The 15,658-nt window shown below is 49.6% G+C and overlaps 1 protein-coding gene across 1 annotated transcript in view; it reads right to left on the bottom strand.

Annotated features, from left to right (window-relative positions):
• Positions 1-15,658, bottom strand: part of LOC144791841 (putative cation-transporting ATPase 13A4) — a 350,880-nt gene that overhangs the window by 65,223 nt on the left and 269,999 nt on the right. The window contains exon 20 of the mRNA XM_078666620.1: positions 12,378-12,500. Within this exon, the coding sequence (XP_078522746.1) occupies positions 12,378-12,500 (123 nt within the window). The remainder of the gene's footprint in view (positions 1-12,377; positions 12,501-15,658) is intronic.

Genomic DNA, 15,658 nt, shown 5'->3' with positions numbered 1-15,658 from the left:
CTTGAAATAGAAAAAAAATCCAATCAGTTGTCTCCACTGCCTTTCGGCTAGGTTTGGCCGTACAAAATAACACAAAATGTGGGAAAAGCTTAAAAAATATTTTCCTATTTTGACATCAATAGAATCTACAAAGAGGAACAGAATACAACTGTGAGACACAAAGACATTTGGGAGATCAGAAAGGAAAACAGGCAAAGAAAAAAATGAAAGAAATGGGAAGGAGAGGCTGCAGGAGGGGGCAGGAGGAAGATGTAATGCAAGATCATACCGACATTCTACTGCTTCTAAGCACTGTACGTTACAGCTGTTTCTATTACCCTCTCTAGGTACTCGGTCGGTTACTCGACAATGCTTTATTCATCCACAGTGAACCATAAAAGTGCATAGGAAAGATAAATACGTACGTTTAAAAACAATTCTAAACAGAAAATAAAGTTAATTAAATGGTGCATACATTAAACATTGCAGTTGAGTTTACTTTAAATGAACAATGAGCGCCCACAGTACCTGCACACTCAATATTGCGTCTAATCAATAAGGCTCTTTTGATAAAATCCATTATCTCTCAATCAATCAATCAATCAGAGTACTTGTAAAGCATGCTACTTACCCGTGAGGGTCTCAAGGCGCTACGGGGAGGTGGGGGGGGGGGGGGGGGGTGGTGCTGCTACTGCTCGAAGAGCCAGGTCTTGAGGAGTCTTCTGAAGGCGAGTAGGTCCTGGGTCTGCCGTATGTAGGTGGGGAGGGTGTTCCAGGTCTTGGCGGCGAGGAAGGAGAAGGATCTGCCGCCGGAGGTCGTTCGTTGGATGCGGGGTGACGGCGGCGAGGGCGAGGTTGGCGGAGCTGGCGGGTCGGGGTGTAGAAGCTGAGTCTGCTGTTCAGGTAGGCTGGTCCGGCGTTGTGGAGTGCTTTGTGTGAATGGGTGAGGAGCTTGATGGCGATCCTCTTGTCGACGGGGAGCTAGTGTAGATATCTCAGGTGGGGGGTGATGTGGCTGCGACGGGGGACGTTGACGATCAGTCGGGCGGAGGCGTTTTGGATGCGTTGTAGTCGTCGTAGGTGTTTGGCTGGGATTCCTACGTAGAGTGCGTTGCCATAGTCCAGTCTGATGCTGACGAGGGCCTCTGTCACCGTTCTTCTTGTTTCGGTCGGGATCCACTTGTAGATCCTGCGGAGCATGTGGAGGGTGTTGTAGCAGGAGGAGAAGGCGTTGACCTGTTTAGACATGGAGAGGGAGGAGTCGAGGATAAATCCTGGTTGCATGCATGGTCGGTGGGTGTCGGTGCTGTTCCCAGTGTGATCGGCCACCAGGAGTCGTCCCAGGCTGAGGGGGTGGGTCCAAGGATGAGCACCTCCATCTTGTCCGAGTTCAGCTTCAGATGGCTGTTCCTCATCCAGTCGGCGATGGCCTGCATTCCCTCTTGGAGATTGGTTTTGGTGGTGTGCGGGTCCTTGGTGAGGGAGAGGATGAGCTGGGTGTCGTCGGCGTAGGAAATAATGTGAAGGTCGTGCTGGCGGGCCACTTCTGCGAGGGGGGCCATGTAGACGCTGAACAGCGTCGGTGGCCTTGGATCGGAAGGGTGGGAGGCGGACGCTCTGGGTTCTGCCGGAGAGGAAGGACGTCGTCAAGTCAAGGGCCTTCTCTTGGATTCCGGCTTCTAGGAGGCGTGTCTTTAGAGTGCGATGGCAGACCGTGTTGAAGGCAGCCGACAGGTCCTGGAGGATGAGGGCTGATGTTTCGCCATTGTCTAGTTGGTGCCTGATGTCGTCTGTGGCGGCAATGAGGGCTGTCTCGGTGCTGTGGTTTCGTCTGAACCCGGACTGGGACGGGTCCAAGATGTTGTTGTCTTCCAGGTGGCGGGCTAGATGCATGTTGACGATTTTCTGGATGACCTTCGCCGGGAACAGGAGCAGGGAGATGGGCCGGAAGTTCTTGAGGTCCTTGGGGTCCGCTTTGGTTTTCTTGAGGAGGGCATTGATATCGGCGTGTTTCCAGCTTTCCGGGAATGTCGCTGTTTCGAAGGAGATGTTGATGACCTTCCGTAATTGGGGTGCTATGGCAGCGTCTGCTTTGTTGTATACGTGGTGTGGGCGCGGGTCTGATGGAGATCCTGAGTGGATGGAGTTGATGACCTTGCGTATCTCGTCGTCATTGACGATGGACCAGGAGGTCAGGCAGTTAGCGCTGGTGGTGTGTGGTGTTCACAGGGGAGGTGGGGTCTGGCGTAGTCGGGGCAGTCGTGGTGTTGAAGCTATCGTGGATGTCAGTGATCTTGCGGTGGAAAAAGATGGCCAGTGAGTTGCACAGTTCTTGTGAGGGCAGTATGTCATTGGCGTTGGCGCTGGGGTTGGAGAGTTCCTTTACGATGCTGAAGAGCTCTTTGCTGTTGTGTGTGTGTTGTTATTCAGGTGGTCTTTGAAGGAGGATCTCTTGGCTAATCTGATGTGGTGATGTCTGCGGGTGTCGTCCTTGTGGGCTGCGTGGTTGTCCGGAGTGCGTTCGTGGAGCCGTATCTTCTTCAGTTTCCGGCATGCGCGTTTGGAGGTCTGCAGCTCGTCGGTGAACCAGGTGGCTCTCTTGCTGGCTTGGTTGTTGGAGGGTTTCTTGAGTGGGGTGAGGGTGTTGGTGCAGTCGTCGATCCACTGTCTGAGGTTGCGGGCTGCGGTGTCTGGGTTGGTGGGGGTCGGTGGGTGGGTTTTGGGCGAGGGTGGTGATCAGCTGGTCTTTAGTGACTTTACTCCAGCAGTTGCAAGGTAGCTGTTGGGTGCGGTGGTGCGTGGTTGGTTTATTGAAGGTGAAATGGATGCAGTGGTGGTTGGTCCAGTGGAGTTCGGTGGTGTGGTCGAAGGTGACATGGGTGCCTGTGGAGAAGACAGGGTCCAGCGTATGGCCAGCAGCTTGGCTGGGTGGGTGTGGTGACGAGTTGTCCGAGGCCGAGGTTGGCGAGGTTGTTGATCAGGGTGGCGGAGTTGGTGTCGTTTTTCTCGAGGTGGAAATTCAGGTCTCCGAGGAGGATGTAGTCCGTGGAGGCGAGTGCGTGGGTGCTGGCGAGGTCGGCGATGGAGTCGCTGAATTGAGCTCAGGGTCCGGGGGGTCTGTAGATGAGTGTTCCTCTGAGGGTGGTTTTGCGGTCGGCGTGGATCATCTACTTGGGTGGAGTTGTGGATGATGGCTATTCCTCCTCCGATTCCGTTGGTGCGTTCCCTGCAGGTGATCTTGTAGCCATCCGGTATAGCTATGGCGATGTCGGGCGCCAAGGAGTCGTTCCACCTGGTCTTGGTCAGGAAGGCCACATCTGGGGCGGAGGTGTCAAGCAGATCCCAGAGCTCGGCGGCGTGTTTGCGTGCGAAGCGGGTGTTGAGGAGTATACAGCGGAGGTGGTTGGGTCCAGTCCTTGGAGGTTTGGTGGCTCTGTCACAGGTGAAGCTGCAGGTGTGGCAGGAGAAAGGTCCTTGAGTCCGTTTTGGGGCAGCTTGGAAGCAGGTGTGGGTTTGGCCGGCGTTGAGTGCGTAGAGGGTGCTGGCGTCATAGCGGAGTCTGGTGTTGTGGCGTTCGCGGGGTCTAGGGGTTCTGGCGCTGGGCGCGGTCCAGGAGTGGACGGGTGCAGACGGGCTCTCTTGCTGGCTTGGTTGTTGGAGGGTTTCTTGAGTGGGGCGAGGGTGTTGGTGCAGTCGTCGATCCACTGTCTGAGGTTGCGGGCTGCGGTGTCTGGGTTGGTGGGGGTCGGTGGGTGGGTTTTGGGCGAGGGTGGTGATCAGCTGGTCTTTGGTGACTTTACTCCAGCAGTTGCAAGGTAGCTGTTGGGTGTGGTGGTGCGTGGTTGGTTTATTGAAGGTGAAATGGATTCAGCGGTGGTTGGTCCAGTGGAGTTCGGTGGTGTAGTCGAAGGTGACATGGGTGCCTGTGGAGAAGACAGGGTCCAGCGTGTGGCCAGCAGCTTGGCTGGGCGGGTGTAGTGACGAGTTGTCCGAGGCCGAGGTTGGCGAGGTAGTTGATCAGGGTGGCGGAGTTGGTGTCGTTTTTCTCGAGGTGGAAATTCAGGTCTCCAAGGAGGATGTAGTCCGTGGAGGCGAGTGCGTGGGTGCTGGCGAGGTCGGCGATGGAGTCGCTGAATTGAGCTCAGGGTCCGGGGGGTCTGTAGATGAGTGTTCCTCTGAAGGTGGTTTTGGGGTCGGTGTGGATCATCTACTTGGGTGGACTTGTGGATGATGGCTATTCCTCCTCCGATTCCGTTGGTGCGATCCCTGTGGGTGATCTTGTAGCCATCCGGTATGGCTATGGCGATGTCGGGCGCCAAGGAGTCCTTCCACCTGGTCTTGGTCAGGAAGGCCACATCTGGGGCGGAGGTGTCAAGCAGATCCCAGAGCTCGGCGGCGTGTTTGCGTGCGAAGCGGGTGTTGAGGAGTATACAGCGGAGGTGGTTGGGTCCAGTCCTTGGAGGTTTGGTGGCTCTGTCGCAGGTGAAGCGCAGGTGTGGCAGGAGAAAGGTCCGTGAGTCAGTTTTGGGGCGGCTTGGAAGCAGGTGTGGGTTTGGCCGGCGTTGAGTGCGTAGAGGGTGCTGGCGTCATAGCGGAGTCTGGTGTTGTGGCGTTCGCGGGGTCCAGGGGTTCTTGCGCTGGGCGCAGATGTGCTTGCCTTTGGCGCGCCTTCGGCAGCAGGGCTCCCGAGGTGCTGTGAAAAAGCAAAAGTCACCTTATGCAATCTTGTCCTGAATTCATGCAGAATTGGGAAGAGGAGGCGTCTCCTGTGCACAACAGATAGAAGGATAAAATAAGTGCAGTGTGCTTTGTGCAGAGTTATCCTCACAGGGGCTGGGCGGAAGTGACGCAAACCACGCCCCTTGGGTGGGAAAGGGATACAGGAGGCGAAGTTAGAGAAGTCTCTGCAACTCATCGGTAATAGGGTGGAGGCGGGGTCTGATGCTGGCAAAGGGCTCACAATTCAATTCCAGGAGATGATACCAGCGGGCCTTCTACCAACACTTGCCGGGGGCACAGACAAACAGTCTATAAAACAATTCTATAACTGCAGAGGGGGCCAAATGCACAGAGTTCTCTGGGTCTGAGAAGAGCTCTGGCATTCCCAGGTAATTAAAACTGTATTTTACATAAAACAACCCCAGGATGTCTTGCATTATCTAGAGCATTGACAATCAGACAACATGGCTCTGTAACCGTGCGCCTCGGGGACCCTCCATAATCCAAACCAGCATAACTGGGGTTGCAATCGAACGTGGGCTTCTACGAAGCCGAGACCCACTTTGATGTGACGGAAGCTTGTAGGAGCCATTTGGGGGACGGCCAGAAGCCTTCTTGTAAATTTGTTTTCCTCTTTCTGTGAGGAGGCACCATTGGCGTCACCCCTCACTCCCACTTCAAAAGGGCGAATAGAGAGGTCCTTACTCCTTTAAACGTGGACTCGCTCTTTTACGGGTTTATGCCCAAGTTTTTAGAAAATCGAAAAATGGTGTTGACAGATCTCTGAGACTGTAGGACCCTAATTTTTATTGAAAACTTCGAATTAAAAGCAGATTCGAGTGGGATTCCCAAGTAAGTGAAATTCCGGACTTTAATCATCTCTGCCCGCGACAGCCTGAATTTCAGGGATTTAAAGCGCCCAGATCCAGACTTCATTGTAAATGACTTTGCTGGGTTTGTCTTAAGCCCCAGTTCATCCATAAAGATAGATGCTAAAGGCACCAGGAGCAGGGCTTTAAGTGTGAAGGGGGTCTGAGCCCCCCAGTTTTTTGGGGGGCTTCGAAAGAGGGCTCTAGGAGGCTCTATTTTCGGGACTCAAAGGTCAAAGGTAGGGTGAGCAAATGTCCCGGTTTTTGTTTGGTGTTACTAGTGTGGGTAACATGTCTTGATAGTGAAATGCTGCCTATTTCGTTTTTCACTATTGAAAGGCTATCTCGCACATAGGATAACATGGGGAATGCTGTGTGACATGTTTACCTGCATATCTTCCCTTAACGGGAAGACAGACATATGGAATCTGGTATCCTTGAACTCAGAATTTAATAACACATCCTTTAGTGAAGATGTTTTTTAAATTCTAAGTTTGGAAATAGCACTTTTAGAAAGTAGCTATTTTCCTGTTCAACCTTTCTGTGTGCCTCTGCCTGGTTGTGTATTGACTGTCTGGTTTGTGAGTGACAAGGGCTTATACTTAATAAATATACTATTTTGCCAATTTTATTATTCTTTGCTGGATGCGACTTTATGATTTTCTTAAGTACACACTACTTATCTTGATTTAGACCACAGCCCTAATCGGATAGGCCACAACCCTTTAAGAAATGTGCCACGCCCCTTTCAGAGCACCAACAGTTTTTTTCCACACTTTAAGCCCTGACCAGGAGGATCTCTAACCCATCGGCAGTTCTGGCTACACGAACCGTCGTCCGCGTACAACAGTACTGGTACCAAGTGGGAGTCAATCTTGGGGAGATCTTCACCTCTATCACCCAGATACTCTTCAAGGCCATTAATGTATACTAGGAAGGGAAATGGGGCCAGTACACAACCTTGGCGAACCCCAACTACAGAGTTAATTTTGGACGCAAGAGTGCGGTCCCCACCGTAGCAAATCTTGGGGACACTGCATGCAAAATGCAAAGTAAATCAACCTCCGCTCCATCTATTCTCACTTCTTCCCTGATGCCCAAACATTGGGACTGTTGGATGGTGTCAAGGGCACATGTTGGGTCCATAAGTGCCAGGTGTCTGCTGTCCTTTTCAGTCGTCACGTATTTTTGCGTAATGAGATAGAGGTTGAAACTCTGCCACACAGTGCCTAGCTATGGGCTAAACCCAAGCCGCGTGTCAGAAAGCCCCCGCTTTTCAGGGACCCACTTTTCAGACTGACAGCAGCTTCAGGATCATATTGAAATTCTTACTCCAAAACAGCGTTCTGGGTTGGGATGCTAGGGTCGGAAATCTTAGAAAAATGTGCTACCTAAGAGTCGACAGGGATAATGGCGTCTATCTGCAGCGTGGCATAGATCGAGACAAAGGGAACGTTTGCAACTTTCCAGAAGGCGCGGGGATCCTGAAGGTTGCTGACAGCCTCATGGTCTTCGCGTGCCTTGGTCTTAATGTCTGCCATTCTGGTTGCAATTGTTCCTTTGCAGTGGCGGCTCCTCCGCTATGGCGGAGTAGCGTCGCCCAACTACTTTAAGAGCAGTGCAGCAGAAAAATACAATTATAATAACATTGTTATTATAATTTTATTTTTCACTACGGGCTGGGTTAGAACGGGGATGGGCGGTTTGCACACCAAGTGCGCATGACTGCTTGGTCGGCCCCCTTGGTCATGCGCACTTTGCATGTTCTCCACCGAGGAACATGCCCAGCCTCCCATTCCCCGTCTGAACGCCAAACCACAGTATTGCAGCGTTGTGACTGGCTTAGGCATGAAAGCCTCTGTGTTTCTGGCTTCCTTCCGCTACTGAAGCAGAGGAGTAGGCGGCGCGTGAAGGGACCGAAGGGGAGAAACAACGATTGTAAGAATTCTTGGCCTTCTATATTTAAAGATTATCCCGGGAACGTTTCTCAAGTGCTGTCTTGAGACGTCTATGGGCTTTAGGGCATGCTTGATTACTCAAGCTTGGGCTAGTTCGCTCAACAGGTTTACTCTTGGTTCTTTGTTGCAATGTACACGCTCAAGGAGGTGAATGCCTGGATAATATCCCCGGGGGAACCCTTTTGCTGTAAAGTGAAGTTCATTCTTCCCTAGTTATTTGCCACTAAATCTCTCGTGAATAGATCCCGGTCAACCTGGTTCCACTTAATTCACATTCCCCTGTTCCGTGTGCATTTGATGATGTTGTGTGTGACCTGAGCAGCTTTATTAACAAGGTCTATTGACAATCGCAGGGGAAGCGGGTTATCTTCGCTTACGCAACTTGTAACCGCCTCACACTTTTAAAGAATAGGTACTATGTCCTTAGGAAGTAACAGGGTCAACTGTAGTGCAAGGACCTGTTCCTACCAAGGCTGGGACTGGATCCATTTTGAGGTAGATGCAATCGTGAACAAAAACCAAACTTTTGCATAGAACTATTCTGTTCAGGGCATCTCCATTAGGGGCTTGTCTAAGAAGTGTTAGTGGCGTGTTTGAGGCGCCCCAGGGATCGCAGCTCGTCATGAATTTAGAAGCGCAGGTTAGGGTTAAAATCCCCTACCCACATTATCAACATTTCCTTATTTTTCCTGCTCTCTTTACTTAAATGACTGCAAGGAGCCAAGAGCCGTTTCCGCAGGAGTGCCAGGAACCGAAGGCAGACCCAACCCGTCCCCCCTACACCTATTGTGCCTATCAAACACTAGAACGCAATGGTGATGTGGAGGGAAAGCAGAGAACAAAATAAGGAAAGAAGGGGAAGAGACACTGGACTTCTTGGACGATCGCCCTCTCTGGCGGAAGCTGGCACTAAAAGGAATGGCTTGGTTAGTACAACAACAATCAACAAGCATGTAAAACCTTTCTCCACAAGTATTGTCTATGTACCTGGTTCTGACGAGATGTGACCAATATTCTTATGAGAACAGTATTGCCGAACCTTCAATGCGTCTAGGTACCATAAAAGGCCTGCTGTAATATAAAGCTTATGTCTACCATGAATGAATGAATGAAAAGGATCTTATCTTGCGCAGACTTAGCCCCAAGGGCGTCAAGGCGCCTAAATCAAATATATCAGCTAATCCCCCTACAGTACACTCAGCAACATGCTCTCATTGGTAGGCCATCTTGAAGAGACAGGTTTTAAGAGCTTTTTTAAATAGCTCAATTGTGGGAAGAGTTTTTATATCAAGAGGGATAGAGTTCCAAAGCTGAGGGGCAACCACGGAAAACGCTCTGGCTCCCCATCTGGCTAGTTTGACACGCGGGACTACCAATTGACAGAGTCCCGCCTAACGAAGGCCTCTTGTAGGAACATAACGCGTAAGGAGCAAGTCCATAGCGCTGGAGGAACCTTCTGTCACAGCTCTGTAGGCTAAGCACAGAGTTTTAAAAGAGATTCTGTGCTGCACCGGTAGCCAGTGGAGTTCTTTCCTAGCTGCAGTGGCAGAAGAGGTTTTAGGAAGGGCCAAGACAAAACGAGCTGCAGCATTCTGCACAACCTGCAATCGATGCAAAAGGCTTTTATTGACTTCCGTATAAAGGGAATTGCAATAATCCAATCTCGATCCTACCAAGGCAACTGCAACCTGCTTACGAGCCTGAAGGGAAAGATACCCACGGATTTTATTGAGTATCCTAATCACACCCCAGCAAGTGGCCACGGTCCTGTTAACTTGGAGGGAAATGGAAAGCGAGGTGTCGAAAATTACGCCAAGGTTTCTGGCAGATTGGGAGGGGGTGGGGCAGATGCCAAGAAAAGATGGCCACCACTCACTTGACCAAACATCTTGGTCCTTCCCAAAGATCAACACCTCCGTTTTTTCTCCGTTCAGTTTCAGGGAATTTATAGTCATCCAGTCTGCCACACACTGCATGCATACCCTGAAACAGGCGGCAGATGTCCTAACAGAAGAGTGAGCCAGTGACACCATGATCTGAGTGTCATCTGCATAGGATACCACCTCCATCCCCTGAGATCTTACTAGTCTTGCCAAGGGAGCCACATAGATGTTGAATAGGGTCGGACTTAAGGCCGACCCTTGTGGCACCCCAAACTGCAATGACTTGGCAGGGGAGAGGTGGTTCCCCAGCATCACTCTCTGCTCCCTGTCCAACAGAAAAGAGTTGAGGAGACTCAAGGCCGTTCCCCTGACACCAACTTCCCTCAGCCGAGATGTAAGAATGGCCGGGGAGAGGGTGTCGAACGCGGCCGTGAGGTCCAACAAAACCAGGACCGTGGTTTGACCTGAGTCCACTTTAAGTGGGATGTTATTGACCACACAAGTGAGAGCGGACTCAGTGCTGTGGTGCTTTCTGAAGCCATGTTGCGTGTTGTCAAGGTATTTAGATGATTCCAGGAAGGAGGACAGATGAAAATTCAGATGCGCCTCAAGCATCTTGGCAGGGGCAGGAAGGAGGGAGATAGGCCTAAAGTTCCTCAATAAGGCCGGATCTAGGGACGGCTTCTTGAGCGGTTACCAGGTGTCCAATTCACCAATGAGTAAGAATAGGTATCTGCACCAGGCTTACCCCTAAAAGCAACAGGCTGAACTGCGTGGTAGGATAGCAGCACTATACGAACAAAGCAAATAGAGTATCTGCAATAACAGTAGGCATAAGAATCAACACCATCAGTATAAACGGGAAAAATGGTAAATGATAATAGTGCGCTACAAGCGCATTACCCGATCTTCTAACCCTTGCACTGTGACAAATGCCAGCGTCCAGGAAATCCAGCAACACAACGGATATAATTAAACAAAAAATAAGGGGAATGGTCCTGTCAAGCAAACCACAACTCCCACAATCCCCCAGGAAGCCCTATTAACCACTCCCCACAAGTCCGGCCGTTCAACGGAACCGTAGTCCGGCCGAAAGGCGGAACCGCAGGAGAGCGGATTAGGTGCCCCCCCTGAGGAATCGGAGAGAAGACAGCCGGCCCTGACAAAGGACTTTAAAATAAAAAGGGGAGCCTCGGAACTTCCCGCAAAGGGTGATGGCGGAATGCCGAGGGAATAGCCTCCAAGGAAGAGAGGCTCAAATCAGAAGAACAGGACTCGCAGGCTAGCAGATCGAGTCGGCAAGCCTCACAGGAAATCGTAGGCAGAAAGCTAAAAGTAGACTCTGGAACGATGCCCACATCAGGAAGCAAACAGAGGTGAGAGCGAAGTGAGGCGAGGCGGAAGCGACGCGTCGAAAATGAGACGAGAACACTAGAGCGCCAAGCGTAGTGTAGCGGGGAGGTCTGGCTTTAATGTCCTGCCCGATCCCCTCGCACATGCTCCGTTGCGCTAAACCATCTCGGAATGGGCTCGCATTGTCTGTGCGCTCTCTGGCGGACTGGCAGGCGTGACAATGACCTTCTAATTCATCACATCTCTTATCATGGAAGAATCAAAAATATTGAAATAAAAATGAATCAATAACATATCAAACTGTTTCTGAAGTTTAACATTTGATAATGTGGTGTGCAATGCATATCCCAAAGAGACAGGCTAACAAGATTAAAGAAAACAAACATTGTCAAAACCATCTGTGGCCCTTCCTGAAGCTGATGGAACAGCAAGACATCTGAAGGGGTCTGGGAAAGTGCCTCTTTTGACATGGTTAGACCTCACTTTTTTCCTGATGAGATTTTGTATGAAAGTTCACTGGGTCCCTGCTAACCAGGTTCCCAATGGCCAGATCTCTTTCACAAAACTATGATTGGCACAAATTCAGCCACCCCTGTAAGTGCCTAGCAAATTGGTACCTGGGACATTAGGGCTGAAGAGGGTCCACTGAGGCTGCAGCACAAATTGTGCCACTCTAGGGACGTGTCACCAACCCAGCCCTACTCCCTTCGCTGGTTCGTCTAATAGTTCTCTTTCCATCTATCAGTTCTCTCTCTCTCCTTCTCTCATCTGATCTCTCCCTTTTTACCTTCTCTCTCCCTCCATCCCTCTCTTTCTCTCTCTCTTTCTCAAAGCCTCCTTTGCCTGCTGCAGTTATCCTCATGGAGCTGGGGAGAGTGACAGGCACCAGAAGCAGCCCTCTGCCTCCAAGGGCACCAGCCCATCGGTGCAATGCCCGGTGGAACGAAGGCCTGTCCAGCCCTGAGACCGCTCTGTCAGCATTTCTGCTCCTGGATTCACCACAGCTTTGCCAGGGTCAGAAGAGGGATTTGATATTCAATAGAAAGAGTGGTCCATCACTAGAGGAACCCAAACCTCTGCGGAGAGCGGGGTTCGGGCGGGGACCTCCACTTGTCCCATGATGCAGGGCTGACCTCAGGAGGTGCAGACTAGAAACGACTGAATACTCAACGAATAATTTCGTTTTGAAGCTTGACTTTCCTGCCTTCTGCATTTCTATTTTCCAGACTCTAGAATTGCTTACCTCAAGTCAAGAGAAGGTACCTCATGAGTCATGGCCTCAATTTACCAACATGTAGCAGGCCTTCTGGCACAAACCTCATGGTTCGGTCATGAAAGAGTGCTTGCCACTGAAAAGGCAAGCTCATTTTTTGCATTTTTTTGTTGTAACTAGGGCCACCTTCATAGCCAAAAATAATGGAAGATTCTCCTCCCTCCTTAACCATCACCTTAGGAAGCTAGAATAGAATATGTTATTTTTGCACTTTTAAAAATGTATGATTTTTGCATGTCATACTAAACAAGTTGTAAATAGACTTTTTGATCTTTGAAAGTATCAAGTTATTAGATATCGAGGTCTGAGGTAGAAGAACTAGTTTGCGGCAACGACCACCTACCTTCGGAAGAAGGGTCTTGAAATGCTGCAGGATGACCTGGTAGGACTTCCCATTCATGGCAAAGTGGTAGTAGTTCCGCTCGTCCAGCGGGCCGGAGAACTCGCCAAAGCTGGCGTAATTGTCCTAAAGGAAAGGCACAGGTTACTTCCAGGTTATACAGAGTACACAACTACTTGCCTAAAGTTTGACCTACTTGTATGTAGAGTTACCCTTCCAACCCCAGGTGAAGGTGAAGGATGTGCTGGTGGAACCCTTGGATTTACAGGACAGAATCTCCATTACTACAAAGGGTTATGAAAGTCATGCCCATGGTCCACCTCCCTGTGGGGTGTTCGCATATTATGAGTGATGAACAGTCATCAGCTCTGATATTGCCTTACTTTGTACCTTCTGCAGGACATCCCCACACCACATGGACCCCAGCCCGAGTTTGCGCGATCTTCGCTCGTACATTTTCATTCTCTAGTATGGGTTTGCGTCGTACGTTCAAGTGGTGCTTGATGGGAGCGAGAGGTCATAATCCGGGGGAGGCTAAGAGACTCTATTACGCCAGAATATTGCCCATTAAATGCCAGTTTACCAAAATAATACCGCAATACTTTAAAAAAAAATCTTAGATTTGATATAATCTTTTGTGCCAGATCCCAGACTTGTACAACCTTTGGTGGAGCCTCAGCACATTTAGGGCACTCTTCATATATTGAGTTTCATTTTGCACAAGCATTAGGGACAGAGGAGGGTTTAGACTTTGATTTGGAGTCATCCCTTCTAGGAGTCTGCTCTCTATTGCACCTATTCAGAGGAGGACCTACTGAGTCCCCTGTGAGTATAGATCTTATTAATATATCTTGATCACATTTGTTAATAAGATATTATCAGTGGTGGGGAGGTGCATGCATGCTGCAGCAAATGAAGAATGTTTACAGATACTCACTCAGGAAACAGAATCTATTTCTAACCTGCTGGAGGTAGTTCTAGATATAAAAACCTATATTATACTTAGGGTTATCAGTTTATTATGAGCATTTAAGTTTTTTGAGCTTTAGGAACTCAGAGTTGTCAGCAACCACTGAGAGAGAATTATACAAGGTATATCAGATGCCACAGTAGAAACAGTGTATGGAAATATTCCTAAAAAATAAACGATTTACTTCTTGTTATATCTTTCAAAGCTTGTTTCACAGCGCCGGACGCCGAACACCGGAGGCTCCTCGCCGTTATTCCTCGCTCAGGGGCACATATCAGCCAGCGAGAGCATTTTCATTGCTTTTGTTTGGTGACAGCGAAGTGTTTGTCGTGGCTCGGTAGGAGCCGTTAAAACTCCCGCCAATTCACAGCAAACAGCTATGTCCCGGGGGTGGGCACTAAGGGACATAGCAGGACCCAGCCTTGGGGGTGAAAGGGGAGTAGTCTCCAGAGCCCTGTATGGCTCCAGGAGGGGGGGTCCTTTCTTCAATTTGGCTCAGGGAAGGTGGTGGTTCCTGAGTGCGGATGGGCCAAGCAGGCCCATCTGCATCCATATTTTAAAGTGCCCCACGGAGGTGGCGGTCCCCGTGGCTGTGTGTGGGGGGAGGTGCACGCAGCCCCCCTCATTCATTTAAAGAAAAGCCCCGGGAAGGTGGCGGTTCCTGGGGCTGCAGGGGGGTCCACGTGCCCTCCCGCATTCAATGATATTAAAGCTCCGAGGGGGCGGTGGCGCCCAGGGCTGCAGAGATCCACCTGCGATTTTGCTGCAAAAAACGTGTTCAACCCCCTGTGGAACCCCTCCACCAGTCCTAAAGAAAGGAACCCCCTCTGATTATTCAATTGTAGGTCTGGTAGAAAAGGGGGACAACAAAACCAAACCAAACAAACTATCAAAACCTCCCACCTGACCTCTTATTTCTTTCTTTTAGGGCTAAATCTGCTCCAATGGGTCAATAATATACTATCTAAGACATGATGTATGCAACAATGCTACTTGAGCAAAACATTTTTTTATCTCGATTTATTTAATTGTTTACATCAAAAAAGTTAAAAACCACTGCTTCTTCTCCTATAGTGCTGTCACTATATCCTACGGATGTGTATTTTCAATGGTGCTATTGCCTGATTGAACAAGATAACGTTTCTCTCATTGTTTGTTTTTTTCCTCATTGTGGTGTATTCCGCAAGTGGCCAAATGTGTACGAAGCTCTGATTTGAAGCACAATTGTATTTTGATGATGCTGAATTTGTCAATAAAGGTTTTGAAAACAAAAAACAGTTAAAACCCATACATATTTATAATTTTTTCTATATTTCTTTTTTGACGTGTGTATTATACATTTCCTCAAGAGAAAAATGTCAAACATTTTTGCACACAATACACGATTTTCTCTATTGAACTCTTATTGATTCACCACATACTTGTACTAACCTCTCGCATCCACACTCGTACTCACTCTAACCATCCACACTTTCAAACCACCAAAGAACACATACATATAATGGTCAAACAAGGGACAAAGGTGTTTAAGTCTCCGCGACCGTGTTGTGGGCTGGATGCATCCAACCCCTCCCCCAGTCCTAGGGGGGCCAGGGTTTTCCTACCCTGCCCCCCATTCTTTTACGTTTTTTGTGGGACCCAGCTCAAGCCTAGTCCCAAGATGGCTGCCAACACTTCCTGGTTGAAATGTTGCCAGCCAATCAGATTTCAACACAGGGACTGCTGGCTCTGCGATGATCTGCGTCCCTATATATACAAATTTCGATTTTTCTTAAAATTTCCCAAACTAATGAATGTATTTACACCTACTTGAGTCTCACTCATGGTAAATTCTGTGGAAATGAGAATGGATTAGACAGTTGTATCAGTTGGGGTAGTGGTTGAGGCTGTCAGGAAAGGCCTTTCCATAAACCACTTCAGACTGCCATGCTGTGCAGAAGAGTTGCAGCAGGGGTGGAGTGATGTGGAACCACAGGACGGGGCTGAAGTGCCCACTTTTCAGAACTTTCCAACCCCACTTACAGAGCCCTGCACAAGGACAGACTGTTGAGGCTTCATTGGACCTGGGAATGATGCAACTGAAGGAATTCCCAGCTGGAAGGTCAAGCGGCCTGATGCCACTGCAAGTATGGGCTGAAGGAATTTGATTCTAACTGGCACTCAGGGCCTGGGAGTGTTTTTCAGGGGCCCTCTAGGGGCAGTGGAGAGACCGACTTGCTAGGGGGGTCATGGAGGGGTCTCCTGGATCTTCTGTGGATTAGTTCTTAAGCTTGGCCATTCTCATCAGAAAGGTAGCCCCAGAGACGCAGGCGCC

This window comes from Lissotriton helveticus, chromosome 11, assembly GCF_964261635.1.
Source record: "Lissotriton helveticus chromosome 11, aLisHel1.1, whole genome shotgun sequence".
NCBI lineage: Eukaryota > Metazoa > Chordata > Amphibia > Caudata > Salamandridae > Lissotriton > Lissotriton helveticus.
Note: the sequence above shows the minus strand (reverse complement) of the source record. Positions and strands in the feature narration are given on the sequence as shown.